Source organism: Topomyia yanbarensis, chromosome 2, assembly GCF_030247195.1.
Source record: "Topomyia yanbarensis strain Yona2022 chromosome 2, ASM3024719v1, whole genome shotgun sequence".
Taxonomy (NCBI): domain Eukaryota; kingdom Metazoa; phylum Arthropoda; class Insecta; order Diptera; family Culicidae; genus Topomyia; species Topomyia yanbarensis.
The window spans coordinates 2,158,486-2,174,715 of record NC_080671.1 but is presented as its reverse complement, the minus strand read 5'-3'; the positions used below and the strand labels follow the sequence as shown (position 1 = coordinate 2,174,715).

The following is a 16,230-nucleotide window of genomic DNA, read 5'->3' as shown; positions in this document are numbered from 1 at the left end:
ACCGCTGCTTAGTCCAGTAGGTCTGGCTTCAATCCTAACCGAGGTCGTTAGGATGTTCTGAGGTGAAAACTCTGTGTCACGTCTTTATTCACAAGGGAAGTAGAGTCGCTGGTCCCGGTGTAGATGAACCGATATCTGGTTTTGGAGTCACCTCTCTGGTGTCAGTGATAGGCACACAGTGCGGACAGAGACCGACAGAAAATAAACAAAAAAAATGATCGTACCACCCTTTGAAATGATAAAAGTCATTGAAATTAACAGCACTATTCTCTTTTAGTTCTCTATGAAATACATAATAGTTGATATTTATTGTTCAGATTTCAAGCTTAACAGTTTCTGTGTTCGAAAAATCTACAATGATGGAGGGGGCCCTTATGCTAGATCCCCCGGGCCCGTAATTTCTCAGCCCTGAGTAGAAAAATGTTGGGCTATCGTCAAGCGGAATCTCAAGAAAACGCGAAAGACAGTTGTCAGCGAGATGCAGTTCAAAGACAAACTGGCGTTCTGCGGCGAGGAAAGTGACCAAGCAGGCTGTGTAAAATTTGATTGAAAGAGTTAAGGTGAAGATATGTGGAAGCCACGTTGCTAGGCACCGACTCGCTTGTTTACATTGAGAAAAACTGAAATCTGAAGTGAAAATTCAAACGCACAAATGAGAGTTTCCGAACATTTTCTTTTGGTCATCTGCATATTGTCAGAAAATTTGAAGTTTTGTTAGTAAACGATTAAAGTTTCGCGAGTGTTTTTGCAGTGGTGTGTGAATAAAGTGCATTTGAAAAAGTGCAATGAAAACGAGAAGAAGAAAAATAAGAGTGTTTCGAAAAGAAACCCCAAGTGAAGAGGGGTGATATTTTCGCACAAAATAGGAGGTACAGATGGCATTCCGTCAAAAACTCGGATTTATTGTATAGGAAAATGTTCTAGCTTTCTTAAGTAGCAGTTTCGTGGCACACCAGCAAGGTTAGTGTGTTGAAAAACGTATTTTTATATTTGCTCATGTCAGATACATGGTTAGGCAGGGGAGAGGAGTGTGTGCGGCGTACCAGCTATGTTGTGGCTCGCATATATAATGTCCTTAAATGAAAAGTCCGACAATTAGCGTTCGCTAAAAAGGTAGCTTGAGTGAATGTTTTTTTCTTTATTCTGTTTGAATTTAACTTGCAAAAGAACCATCATTCGATTTTTTAATAAAAAGTTTGACCGATTTACACACATATTTGTTCTATCAATTTTTAATCGATCACGCTTTAGTAATCAGTAAAAGCGAAAACGGGTACAGAGAAAACTCCGCCTGCCCATAACTTTTGTAAGTTATGGATTTGTATCAAGCGTTTTCCTCAACTTCCCAGGACACCAGGACAATCATTAAAAAGCAAGGACATGTCCTGGGAAACCAGGACGCATGATCACCCTGTGAAAGCAATACATTTTTGTATGGTTATTTGCTAATTTTCATGCTTTAAAAAATAAAACTAGTAATAAGGTTTTCGATCAATATTATTTAGAAAAATAAGTGTAAGTCCAGTCCATAAAGATTTGAGAAAGAAATAAAAAACGTTGCGTAAAACTTTAGTATGAAAATTCTACCAGTAGTAGTATCTTCTAGATAATGAAAGATTGAACTACTATTGCACGAACCCTTTTAACATTTAAGTAAAATAGATTCAATTTGTAGCCTAAATAGTAATCTTCTAGTTTAAGAACTTTATATTGTAGAAAAAGAGATTGGCTCCGTGATGCTAACGCAAACGTGCCGGATGAAATAAATAAACCAATGAAAAAAGGTTCTCTTATGTTATTTTCGATTTAAATCGTCAGCCATGGCGACCATGGAATAAAACTATGTTTTGCTTTTGTCAAAAATCATCGTGTGGTTTGAACAATACACTCAAATAGTCCCTAATTTTCGCTTACATTAGCCCCCAGCGCGTAAAATTTTTAAAACTTTTTTTCATAAAATGTGGGGTAAGTTGACGGTGAGGCACGCCGAGAACGTTATTTCTATTTTTGGACTTCACTCCAAAGTAAGAGCATCTCTCAAATACAGAGAAACTTTAACGGATATGTTTAGGTGCTCAAAACGTATTTGGACCAAGATTTCAACACTGTATGATTGATAAAACTATATTTTTCGTTTAAAAAGACTGAGATCTGCTTAAAAAATATTCATTTCACTACGCTAAGAAAAACAAAAAAGAAAACACTTACCTCCTCATAATCCAACCGGGCTGTCAGCGTGAAGATCCCGGTCTGCGGGTTCAGCGAGAACACATCATTGGCCCAGTCCGAAATGACACTGTAGGTGACGGCAGCGTTGGTACCCAGATCCGGATCGCTGGCCGAGATGATACCGACCTGGAAGCCGCGCGGGGCGTTCTCCGGTATGTCGAACGAGTAGGCCGGTTCGGAAAACGACGGTGGATTATCGTTGGTGTCGGTGACCTGTTCCGGTGTAACCGGCGGAGAAATAGACGATGAGAATAATACGTAATCAAAATTAGTGGTGCAATCAAATTTCTGCAGACTAAATTGGTGCTGGTTCGATTCCATGGGTACGCAGACGCACGCAGTGACGGCGAATGAGAGATGGAAATGAGGGGGAAGGCAAATGATTGAGTGCAATGGTGCCATCATCAGTGGCATTTGAAGCAGCGGAAACTTTCGCTAATTTTTCAAATTGGACAAATCAGTCGAGAAGCAATCTTATTATTGGTTGTGCCACGTAAGACCTGAATTATGGACAGATACGCAAATGGGCCGATTTGACCATCGACTGAATTGCCATCCTTGTGCTGATCTTCTTAATTGGCGAATGTTAGGAAATTTGGAACGTTGCAGACGAATACGTTTGGTATAGATGATTGTCTGAAACGTATTTCCATTAGTTCAATCAGAGTTGACTCACGATTTCTTCGCATTTATATCCTCGGCCTAACTTAAAATCTGAAATCATTCGATTAATAAAAAAACACCTTGTTTCCGCGCGCACGCTTCCCATCATCGACAGTCAGCTTAACTAACCGCCGGGTATGGAATGACCTACAATCGGTTCGGCTTGGACTAGAATACACATCGCTGATTGCTTTGAAGATTAGGAAATAAAGCGTTCCGAAAATCATCTTCCCGGCTGGCCACGCTTTGTACTTGGTCGCTTCGGCACCGTGCCCCGGCGGGCGGACTGTGCGCGCTTTTGGGAGGAAGAACTGGGAGTGGAAAGCACAAAGCGTGACTTGTCCCAAAATGTTGCTTGCCTATGAAAGGATGACGCGCTAGTAATCGAGAATTGGAGAGTGTGTTTGAAAGCTTCATCAACGCGTCGTCGCGACTGTGGCCGATTTCCTACACCCTCCTCCGCTTTCGGAGATCAGATCTTGAAAAAAGTTTTAAAATAAATAAATAATGAAAGGTATTTTTTTCTCTCCTCTCTCGTCGTTGCCTTCCAATTGTAAAGAGTTTGGCATGGTCTCACCTCGGCGGTGCTGTTCCGTGACCTCTTGCCACGGGACTGGCGAATCCCACCTTGTTATGACACAAAACAAATGGTTCCAACATATTTCATATTAAGCCAGAGGAGAGAGAGAGAGAGTAAAATATTCGATAGGAACAATATCATTTCAATCTTTGGCCGATGGTAAAATACCTTCACCTGGTCCTGGACCTGGTGCCGTAAGTACAATGCCATGGAAAGATAGAGAGAACCGGCGAGACAGAGAAGTAAAAAGGGAAATGATCGATGACTTGAGCGTGTTTTCTGTTACTCGTTTCGGGGGGACCCACCCCGCGTTTCAGTTCACCGGGATCCACATAAACTTCGTATCGATGCCGGTACCAATGGTACCGACCGACTATGAAAAATCAGATTCACTCGAAAGCTAGCGCAGATTCGGGCATAGATGTGTGGTACGCCGTAACGGCCTCTAGTACAGTCAATCGGCAGCAGCTAGGTTCCAGGTTAATCCAGTACCGTTGATGACGATGGTGACAGCGAAATTTCTTAACTGATGCGGATTGGAACATTTCATGTTGGGCGGGAAGGAAATCACAACTTCACTATTTGCCATTTCTACTTGGGAGGAACATGGTCAATGAATTCATTTTTAGGTCCAAGTATAATAGAAATAACGATCTTTCACGACACTTTCAATTTAAATGATTGCGAATTTTCTGTCATTTCATATCGAGATCTAACTTAGTTTAGGTTTTCTTATTTTTAAATTTTTCGATGTACGAGTCGAGTAATTTTAACGCCAATGCGAAACCAAATTAAACAAGTCAAACCTTTCCTTTCCAAACCTTTCGAGGCAAAAAGCTCTATTCAATCAATGTTTGAATGGAGGTTTGCCGCGGGTATTTTCCCCCCAGTACATTCGTTCTCTAACCAAGTTTTGGTTAATTTCGTCCATTCTTATCTTGATGCTGAATGACAAATCGAATGGATTGTGGATGGTTGAGAAATGAATACCCGCCCATCAGCGATTATTATTCGTAGCCACGGTACCACGCGATCGCCGTGTTTTTCGTTTTCCATCCAGTGTTCATCGTCTGTGTTGCGATCGATAAAGATCGGGGACCCGGGACGCACTGTGTGTAGCAGGCCGAGAATTTCGCTTCCAATCGGGCGCCGAACAACGCACCACCAGCTAAATAGGCCTGTGGTGGCTTCGATGAGTAGGCACTGACTTTTGGTGTTTGGGTACGAATTCATTTGTCATTAATTGTCAATCATTTCTGTGTGCTGGATTCGTCACTCTTGTATCGCGTTAGTGTCGGATCGAAGCGTGGCAAAAAAACGCTCACACTTACATATACAGATTCAGGAAAAATGGTAATTTAATTTAATAACTGTAAATTATCATCAACCAGGTTTTGCAATCCATCACTATCACATTAATTATAGCTTGCTTCGATGGTTGAGATCTGCTCGTTGCGTTTTGATGTAAATCTTCACTGATGATGATCCTCGCGCTTTTATCCGAGCTACTTCACGGCATCCCCATCTGTACATAGGAGTTTGGTCGACCCTCGTCAGCCAGCGCGCGTGTGGGGCACCATCCATCGGAATCGTATTCCGGAGCGAAGGTAATTTTTGTGGGCTACCGCCATCCATCGAAACGTTTCCAACATGGACCAAAACCGAGGCGAAATAATCGCGCTTAGACCAGGGCCAATTTACTGTAGGTCATTTTGAATCATTTTTGAATGGGATGTTTCGCGATCGGAAAGCACCCAGCGAATCGGTAATAAAATTTATTTGAGAGAGAGAACGGAAATTGAAACTGGCTGGTTGTTGGTTGTGAATGTTTTAATTCAACTGGGATATTCAGCTGGTCCCGTAGTGGTTCGGTTATTGAACACATTTTTTTCCAGGATATTAATGCGAATGGATGAAATTGTTTTGTGATCAATAAGGAAGAACTCATAAAAATGATAGGTGTTGCGTAATATGGTGAAATATTTGGCAAACGATAAAACATAAAATGATGAACGTGCACCAATTTTGCTAACTCTGTCCAAAGCAAAATAAAGGAACACCTGGATATAATTTGGTGATCAGAAATACAGTTTTAATTGTTCTGATTTAATATACAGCTTCGAACGAAGCATTAGAACAAACATCCTCCAAAATCACAATCCCCCCCCCCCAATTGGGAACAGCGTCCCCTCCTTTAAATCAGACGTTGGCTAGGTACTTAAACTCAGGTGACATAATCGATGGGTTGACTCTGCTACTGCGAGCCGTAACTACGAAGTAGGGCCCGGTATATCTTAAGGACAACCTCGAGAAAGGTGTACTACGCACTGTTGCGTATGAACGAGCTTATCGGCGGCCAAAAAGTTGAGGTGTGATATACGACATCAACACCAAAGACATGGCTAATGACGAACTCCTAATGTAACTGATAGGTCAAAGAATCGTTTCGGTACGTAGGATCACCAATTTGTACAACGGGGTTTTAAGCAATACTCCCGGCCTCAGATTTTAATGAAACTTTCTGTACATGAGAATTTTGTCACAAAAAGCTACTTTGCATACTTTGTTTTTCCAAAAATGAGCTAGACTGTCTTTTGAAAAGGATCAAACTTTTTTACCAATTTTGTTCAAATGGCTATAGTCCTACAAAAAAAAATTGTAGGAATAATTTTCACAAAATTAGTGAACTTTTTAAATAAAAAAATTCGTTTCGTTTCGCTGAAAAAATCAATTTTAAAAATTTAAAGTCGATTTACAAAAAAAAATATCTTTGATTTGGAAGACATTTTGTTCCAAGATAGGTAATTATGTTCCCTACCTACTGTCAAAGAAAACAAGTTATTTGAAACAAACCTCTCCTTGTCCAAACTGAAGTTGTTTTTCAGTGTATTTTTATCCGAAACTAAACCAATGAAAGTCATAATCATCTCAGAATCAAATTTCCCAACTGCTAGTTACCTGATACATACTGGTTTCCTGTACCTTACCTGCGTCAATACTCATTTTACCAAATAACAGTACCACAAAAGATAACCTGAATAGTGATCGCAGTGGCAAAGTTTCCCCTAACAAAAAAGGCCTTAAAGCAGTCTAGTAACAACAGTTCTAGTAAAATAATCATAGTTCAATTGTACAAATCAAAGTTAAACAGTACCATGTGCTGTACCAAGATAAACAATCCGAAGTGTAATCATAATAATTTATGTTTGGAAGTCGCCATATTGGATTTTATCATGGCGTCAGACATAAATTTCTGGACTCTGGACTCTGAACTCTGGCGTCTTAATTCTGGAATTCGAACTCTAGACTCTGAAGTGTGGACTCTGAACTCTGGAATCTGCAGTCGGGACTCCGGACTCTGGGCTCTCTCCTCGGGACGCTGGGTTCTGATCGCAGGGCTATGGAATCTTAACTCTGGATTATCGAATCTGAACTCTGGATTCTGGAATCTGAACTCTAAACTCTGGTCTCACTACTTTGGGTTAGGGGCTCTGGACTTTGGGCTCTGGATTATGTGCTGAGGACTCTGGGCTCAGTATTTTGGGATAAGAACTCTAGACTGTGGTTTCTGGTCTCTGGGCTCTGGACTCTAGGTTTTGGATTCTGGGCTCTGGTACCTGAACTGTAAACGCTGGGCTCTGAACTCTGCGCTCTGGACTCTGAACTCTGCATTTTCGGCACTGAACTCTGGATTCTAGACTCTAGACACGCCTCAGAATTTTGGGTTAAGGACTCGCGATTCTGAACTCTGGGCTATGGAATCTGGAGTCTGGGTTTTCTTCTCGGGATTCTGGGTTCTGGTCTCTGGGCTATGGACTCTGAATAAAAATACACTGAAAAACAAATTTAGTTTGGACAAGGAAAAGTTTGTTTCAAATAACTTGTTTTCTTTGACAGTAGGTCGGGAACATAATTTCCTATCTTGGAACAAAATTTCATCTAAATCAAAGATGGGGTTTTTTATAAATCGACTTTAAATTTTTAAAATCGATTTTTTTTCAGTGTAGTCGTTGAAGAATTTTTTTTATCCCTTTATGGGCAGCTAGGGCCGAGGGTGGTGGCTAGCGGGTTTCATACATCCTTGACCTGACGGACAAAGCTATGGTGCCTTGAACACAGGCAACGCAGATCCAAGGCCATCATTGAAATGATAAGTTCTGCGTTTGAGATGTACTTCCCCCGGTTGCCCGACGAATACCTGTAAGTATTACTTGTTGCTTTGTATGTATGTCTAATGTTCAGTCCTGGGTGGTGTGGTTTTTAGCGTTCGAGTCCAGGAGTGCATATCTGTCTGGGTTAGCGTGGGCGTTTACTAATTGTGTAATAGTGTGATCGCCAAAGGCTCGAGCATTTGAATGCTAGCGTGTCTCTAACTTTGCGTGCATAAATTCGATTTTAGATTCGTGTGGCCATTCGCATATTCACGTGTATTGTTGAACGATCGCGCGCGGACCGTGAATATGATAATTAATTTTAGTGTATGGTAGAAGAACGTGTTGTTTGGTGAATATGCATCATTCATTGCATCATTTTTGATTGGTCCAACTGAAGGCATGAGTCGAGAGTAGAGAATTCCGAACGTACCTGGTCTATGCTCGCGCGAGTGCACAGTGGTTTAAAACGCGAAAAACGTGATCGTTTTGAATAACTTCGAAATGGTTAGTTATAGCGATATACTATCTTCGGAAGAATTTATGACAATGAGACGCCCCATCTTTATAAGTCAAAAGTTTGATGATTAATCCTCCTATAAGTGAGATTCAAAATTTATTTCTGATATAATTAGAGATAGCAAATTGGTGTATTCTGCAAAGTTGTTGTAAATTCTTCTACAAGAAACCTTACTGAAGGTGGTACTACTCTATCTTTAATAGTCTTTGAGATATAGAGCATTATTAGAGGAAATACCGAAAAAATCAATTTTGTCATTGCAACTTCTTTCCAAGATTTTTTGGAAGTTCAAAATGTTCTACAAAATTATCACAATTAATAAAATACAAAATTTCGGTGAAGGAAGCAACTTAATATGTTGAGCAGATTCTGAGATATTCACGATTTTTATTCGAAAAATGGCCTACTTTGCACTCAAATAATTCATGAACGGGAAGACCACTCTATTTGTATTTGAAAGTACAAGAAAGATGCTGCAATATTCTGTATGAATCACTTGTATCCGGTTGTATCCATGGCTCTGGTAGCTGGATTTAAAGAATATCATTTATTAGTCTAAAATATTAATACGAAACATATTCGCAGAGCTTAAAAAAATTGACATCGCTGCATGAACTTGAAAGAAAACGAAATTCAATTCATACCCGCTGCGATGAATGAAATTTTTGGTTCGTTTCCATCGTCATTAGTTCTCCCGACGCAGCGATCAAAAGTGCACCAGATATAGATTACGCAGTTCACTTATGCTCGAAAATGTAGAAGATGCTAACTTCTGCCTTGAAACTGTCCACATAATAACAAATGAATGCTTGGGTTGGTGAATGAATTTATATTTCCTCTGCACTCAAGCATTCGATTCTGCATGAAATTTCAGTCAGTTGGAAAGTGAATGAATAAGGGAGGCGTTGAATCTGAATGTCGGTTTCGGTAAATGCAAGCAGAAATAGGTAACTGATTTTGAAATTTCGTAACACTGCATATTCGGTAAAGCTGTTGAGATAAAGTGGTGGTACCTTCTGCAAAGTGTCGGGGAATATTCTTCTTAGAAACACCAGTTTGCCATCTTTGCTAGTTTCTTAGATACGGTGCAATATTTATGGAAAGCCTATTAAAAGCGATTCATTTGGTAATCGCGCATGCTTTGATTACTTGTTTAGCATTGTCACTGTATAGCGTTACGTCAGACTTCGTAAGCAACAAAAGTAGTTTATTGGATCGAATGATTTGTATTTGCAATCGCGATGGTGGACAATAAACAAATTTTTAAAAGGCTTTCTTCCATATAACAATACAAATTCAACTGTCAAGTCGTTCATTGCAAACGTAAACGGTTTGCTTATATTAATGTTCCTAGCCCTGGTACTATATTCTATTGTGGAACTTGACCTTCTGTGTTGACAAACTTTGCAACCGATTTCAGAGCTAATACACAGCCTACTTATACTTAAAATCGTTCCTTGTTTGGATTCGACTATATGGCTCATAAGACAACGCTTTACTCTCTGTACCACCGAACAATGCACTGTATCTAAAAACCAGTCAAGACAGAAGGCTGCTGTCTTGGAAAATGTATCTTGTGAGAACATTCCACATAAAATGCCGAACATAGTCCCACTTTATATCTTCAGTTCACCGATTATGTTTCGAATCAAGATATTAGACTAATAAATGATATTCTTTAAATCCAGCTACCAGAGCCATGGATACAACCGGATACAAGTGATTAATACAGAATATTGTTGCATCCTTCTTGTACTTTCAAATACATATAGAGTGGTCTGCCCGTTTTTGCCCGTTCATGAATTATTTGAGTGCAAAGTAGGCCATTTTTCGAATAAAAATCGTGAATATCTCAGAATCTGCTCAACATATTAAGTTGCTTCCTTCACCGAAATTTTGTATTTCATTAATTGTGATAATTTTGTAGAACATTTTGAACTTCCAAAAAATCTTGGAAAGAAGTTATAATGAAAAAATTGATTTTTTCGGTATTTCCTCTAATATTGCTCTATATCTCAAAGACTATTAAAGATAGAGTAGTACCACCTTCAGTAAGGTTTCTTGTAGAAGAATTTACTACAACTTTGCAGAATACACCAATTTGCTATGTCTAATTATATCAGAAATAAATTTTGGATCTCACTTATAGGAGGATTAATCATCAACCTTTTGTCTTATAAAGATGGGGCGTCTCATTGTCATAAATTCTTCCGAAGATAGTATATCGCTATAACTAACCATTTCAAAGTTATTCAAAACGATCACGTTTTTCGCGTTTTGGACCACTGTGGAGTGGTGGGTTAATGCTTGAGACCGCGGTTGTAAAGTTATAGGTGCTGAAAAGTTCACTTAAGTAAAAGGGTACTGTATCGATTTTGTTGGCTATTTTCGGCAAATTTGAGACTAAGAGAAACGAAAGCAATGAAATTGAAAGACGGATAGGTATTCTAGAGCGAATCAGTTATAAACTTAGACCGGAAAACTAGAACTAGGCAGGCTCATATGGGCATGATCGAAAGGAAATGTGAAGAATTCTTTGCCTTCTGCAGAGTAGGAGTTGGGCGTTGCACCCAAGTCTACCGCATGGTCTATAGTAGAACATAACTCATCATCATGTTTTACCGCCGACGCCGGCAAAAAATTCTTCACAAATCCTCGCCTAGAACGACCATGCGATCATTCTTCTCCCTTTCGGCTAGGATCAAGCCGTGACGTATGCATTCAATCGACACCAAGCTTCGGTGTCGCACCGATCCTATTGTGATTGAATTACTTATTGATTTTTTCGTTCCGCACACACGGATGGCTGATAGCAATTAATGACACAGTTCAGCTAGCAGAAATCGAATTTTTATCTACTTTTTTACCAACTAGTTTATATGTTACTATAGCCAACAAAATCGATACAGTAGAACCTTGCGGCAATTAAAACATAGTAACATAAGTAAGGGGGTGTTTTAATGTTGGCGAAATTGCGAGCGTAGGTGAGTGTGGATGATTGAAATTGTAATGTAAATTCGCGTTTTTGACCAGGTTTGTGTTATCGCGAAAGTTAAGGGCGTTTGTGCGCTTTGGATGTGAGTGTATATGGGAGAATATGCTATTGATTGTGTTAGTGAGTATGAGTATGAACCTAACTTAAGATATAGTAATAAAAGGAAAAATAACATGCCGAATGTTTCTTTTTTTAGGTCGCTAACCGTGCATTGCAGAATGCCCGAAAACTCTGAACTAGGCCTCGTCGAGTCCAGTCTGTCCGTCTCGTCCTGTCGTGTCTGGGGTTTCCAGGTTACATGCATTCACCAGATGAGACTAACTTATGTCAGTTTACTTGTGCACTGGTTTCGTAGAATCGAGGCGATCATCGAAATGATAGATCCTACGAGTGAATGCACTTGGCCTAGTCACCTGTCAAGCATTTGTGTATTTGTGTATGTTGAGATATGTGTGGAGCCTGTAAATAATATTTTATTACGAATAATAATTTATACGTTAAAATAAGAAATGTGTGTATATAACTTGCAGTTGTTGATCGTTCCTACTTATCTGATTCCATCGAGTATGAGAATACATCTCCATTGTTCTAAAACCTGGCGACGTCTGATGGCAGAGAAGAATCATTGTTGGCAGCAATGTTGCTCTTCTTGGATGTATGAGCTCGAAAAGGTCATCACAAGAATATAACGCATGAGACCGAAAATAAATAAAAATAAAATAAAGAGAAGAGTTAGTATTGTTATTGAGTATTAATAATATTCCAATTTTTTTTCGAGAGTTGTCCTACTGGCAAGGATGCAAAATGCCTACCTTTTCCACGGCTGTAATTTTTCTGCCTACATTCTCATTTCTCTCTCGATGTTGCTGTCATTCGCTAGTGCAGGACGCCCAGCGCTGTACGGCTGCCTGTGTGTAAAGCAGTAACATGACAGAAAACTACTGTCCCCAGTACAGCCACCAGACGCGAGCGGTACAGCTTCTCTTTCCTTATTTTACATTTTTTAATATTTTCAATCTTTTTAATATTTTTATTCAAAAATGACTACAATGAATGCGGCTCATTTACGCCACGGCCGGCATCAACGCTTTCGTGTGCGGGACTCTCCCTTTGACTATGCAGAGAAAAATGTACAAAGCGAGAGAACAAACTTTACTACGCCACACTCTCACCGAGCAGTCGGAGTACAGCAGCAAAACAAAAATGTATTCTACTGCTGTACGGGAAAATGTACTCGGTTTGGCTACTGTTCTGGCAAGAGCTGTAGTGATACGTCGCTGTAGCGGGCTGTACGGCTTGTGCAAATGTAAATATATCGAAAAAAATGTAGTTTATCGGTACCGTTGGCATCCCTGCCTACTGGAGCTGTAGAGTTAATTGATTCAATTAAGGCGTGGACCTAGACTTCTGGAATCGAGGATAGAGACTTCCGGACGTGAACGATTCATGAATGCGCGAGTACGGGGGACTGTAGGTTCACGCTTGAGACTGCGTTTGAGTGATTACAAGTGCTGAGACGTTCATATTACCACCGGGATGTTATAATGTCTGAAAGAGCACGAGTATAGGTTGCGTGGATGGTCGCGAAGGGCTCAAGCATTTTTATATTTGTTTGTCGCGTGTATGTGACTTTGTGTGTATACATTCGATTTTTATGTAGTTTAGTGGATATGAGCATTATATTTTTGATTGGTCCACCTGAAGGCATTGGACATATGCTACTAGGGCCGAGAATAGGGGATTCCGGACGAAACCGATTCATGATCGCGCGAACACGGGCATTTGGAGGTTCACTCTCGAGACCGGGAGTGTTAATTTATAAGTGCTAAACCATTCACTTAGTTACCGGGGTGTTATACTTTTTATGAGATCGTGGCTGTGGTCGTGCGTGGATGATCGCGAAGGACTCGAGCGGTTGTATGTGGACGTTTTTGTCGCGTGTGCTAGTATGTATGTAACTTTGCGTGGACGAATTATTTTTATAAGTGTGTGGCCATTCGCATGTTCGCGTATTCTTCAATGATCGCGCGTGGACGTCTTGTCTAGTTTTTATTTCTATTGGTCCAACTAAAGGCATGAATTTGGGCTGCTAGGATCAAGGGCGGAGATTTCCGGACGTGACCGATTCATGATTGCGCGAGCTTAGGTTCTTAGGTTCCAACGTTCACCAAATCAATCGGGGTGTTTGAATATTGGCGAGATCGCGGGCGTTTGTATTTGTGACCAGGTTTGTGTTATCGCGTAGGCCACGTTTGTACGTTTGGAATGAGAGATTGTTAGTGTATATGAGAGAATAAGCAATTTGTGTTAGTGAGTGTTAGCATGAATCTAATTGAAAATATAGCAACAAAAGAAGGGTGCCTGCAGAGAAATTGGGCCCTAAACCCACATTGTATATTATTTGACCATGGCAGTGAATAATAAAGGTCGCCAAGTTAAGTACTAAAATTGATCACAATGTAGCTTAACTAAAAAGAAATTAATCGTATCCCAAGTTTCTGTGATATAATGTAATACTGCTTTGGTGGAAAAGCCCCCGGACCACATCAAGGTATAGTATCATGCCGAGGGCAAATCGATTTTTTTTCAGTGTAGTCGTTGAAGAATTTTTTAAATATTTTTATTTGAAAATTTGACTAATTTTATGAAAATCATTCCTACAACATTTTTTGTAGGATTTGTCATTTTTAGACTATAGCCATTTGAAAAAACCTGCTTTAATCCACCTAGCGGTGCAATTGTGCCTTTCTCGTTTCTTTAAACTATGAATAATAATCAATATAATTGTGGAAATGTCTATTACATTCTTTTTACACTGTCCACTTATACAAAATGTATGCAATATTCCCCAAATGGGAAAATTTTGGACAAAGCCAAATTTTTATGCATAAGGACACAAGACCTTACATAAAGTATGGTTTTTTTTTGTTTTAGTGTCTCGGATTCTCCTCGTCAGAAGTGTCTAACTAGTGCTAATTTGGGTACTAGTTTAGATACATCGTCTAACTAGACACCCAGTTGGTTCTAGTTACTGACGAGGAGAATCCGAAACACTAAAACAAAAAAACCATGCTTTCTACACATTGGCTCGCCAACCACGAACCTGATGAGTAACGTGTAGACGGTGACACTCTAGAAACAAAATAAAATATCATACTTAGTCAACCTAATCAGCATTAGTTCAATGTTGTCTTTCTGATAATTAGTTTAGTTTTGGGTGAAGAACCCACAAACGAACCTCTCCCCAGCTTAATTTGGTATGCCTTGTGATATAATGGTGGTATAAAGATGATGTGGTTGAGTGCGGGGAGGTACGAGGGATGGATGGGGTGGTGGTCTGAGGGGGGTTGTAATGAGGGGTGAACTAGGAGTGGTTTTAATGGGGAGGGAGTTATCAGCGAAATGGGGGGTGAGCCTTATCCGTAGACCCCTAGTTACTCCACTGGTAAACTCCAAAAACCTCATGTTACTCAAAAAAAAAATGTTGGCCTGAATTAAGTTGACGATTTTCAGAGTGATTGCATAACCTTTCTATATCAGAAAAGCAAAAATTGGTAAAAAAAAGTTTGACCCTTTTCAAAAGACAGTCTAGATCATTTTTGGAAAAACAAAGTATGCAAAGTGGCTTTTAGTGACAAAGTCTTCATGCACAGAAAGTTTCATTCAAATCTGAGAGGGTACCTACTGCCAACTCTGAATACGATTTAGCGCGAAATTCGTCAACAATGAAATCTACCTCGGCCTGGTACGCACTAGTGCCCGGTTCTACTATCCTTCTCCTATGATATATTACCGCCGTGACGCTTATGGCCCCTGAACGAGCAGCCGCTGGTGCCCTAAGAAGATTTCGCTAGATTTTCAAAGCATTGTGCACTCAGTGCACTAGCGCGACTGCCGGAAGGTTAATTGCAGCCAGAATCACCAATCAGACCGAGACAACCCATGCACCAATTGCCCGAAGTGCATAAACTGCAACGGCGAGCACCCAACTAGACCAAAAAAGGGCCCAAATACGCGGAAGAAGAGGCATTTCATTGAAATGAAAGTTTCCAGAAACATTTCATTTCCCGAAGTCAGCGCACTAATCACACAAAACCGCAGAGCAATACCGAACAGACTCGAGATAGCTCGGAGGAGAAGGACTTTACTATCGCCAGACTAAATAATAAAAACTCTAACCTAAAGGTGGAAAAGATTAATCTGTCAAAGGAAAACAACCGGTATGGCGAGATACTACACCTGAAAAGTCACCTGGAACGAGCAGAGCCAACCAATACGCTGAATTTAAGGCAGACCAAAAACACCCCAACTGGACTTATGAGCATCGTGACTCAGCGAGACCCCAGACTACGAGACGAACGCAAGCAGCAAAAAAAAACCGTAGCCTGGCAAGCGATGGGGAAAATCCCGAAGTCCAACAATAAGCATCACAGAGCCAACTCCACCAAAAAAACGAAGGATAACCCGATGGCACTTATGCAACAACAGCCCTTCACTAGTCGGAACTTGGAACATCTCGGACACCGCAGCAGTACAAAACCTCGTGCCCCAAGTGCCCCTGGATATTTCCGAATAACTCTGAGCCAACCAGAGGATGTTAATCGGGATGACAACAAACAACATAGAATTCGACTGTAATATAAAACAGAGCCTACCTGCGTCGACCTCGATCGGGGAAGTTTCTGACACGTCAGATGTACCCCCGGCGGCTATCGACAAAGGACCATTGGAAACCCCACACGGAAGTATCATTAATACCCCAATTAGCGTCCTTCTTACCGATTCACAAACACCTACCACAGCTTAATCAGACCAGAGACCAGAAAATCCATCAACACAGCAACCCCAAACAATGGGAATCGCGACCTCCTCCAGCGTTCCACACCCTGCTGGGCCCCAGAGCAGGCGATTCTTCCGCCTATTTACAAAAATGACACCTGAATCGAGAAGAGAAAATAATCAGTTCAACAACAGTGAGGACCACCGGAAAGAATTCTCAGCCGGGACGATAATACGGAAAAAAATCCGTTCATAAATTCATGAACAAAAGGTCACGATTTCGTGAACTGAACGATTCACGAAAACCGTGACC

General features: G+C 40.5%; 1 protein-coding gene across 2 annotated transcripts in view; it reads right to left on the bottom strand.

Moving 5' to 3' along the window:
* LOC131683165 (cadherin-related tumor suppressor) overlaps positions 1-16,230 on the bottom strand; it is a 505,933-nt gene that overhangs the window by 182,084 nt on the left and 307,619 nt on the right. For both annotated transcript variants that reach the window (XM_058964996.1, XM_058964997.1), the window contains exon 5: positions 2,209-2,442. In XM_058964996.1, the coding sequence (XP_058820979.1) occupies positions 2,209-2,442 (234 nt within the window). The remainder of the gene's footprint in view (positions 1-2,208; positions 2,443-16,230) is intronic.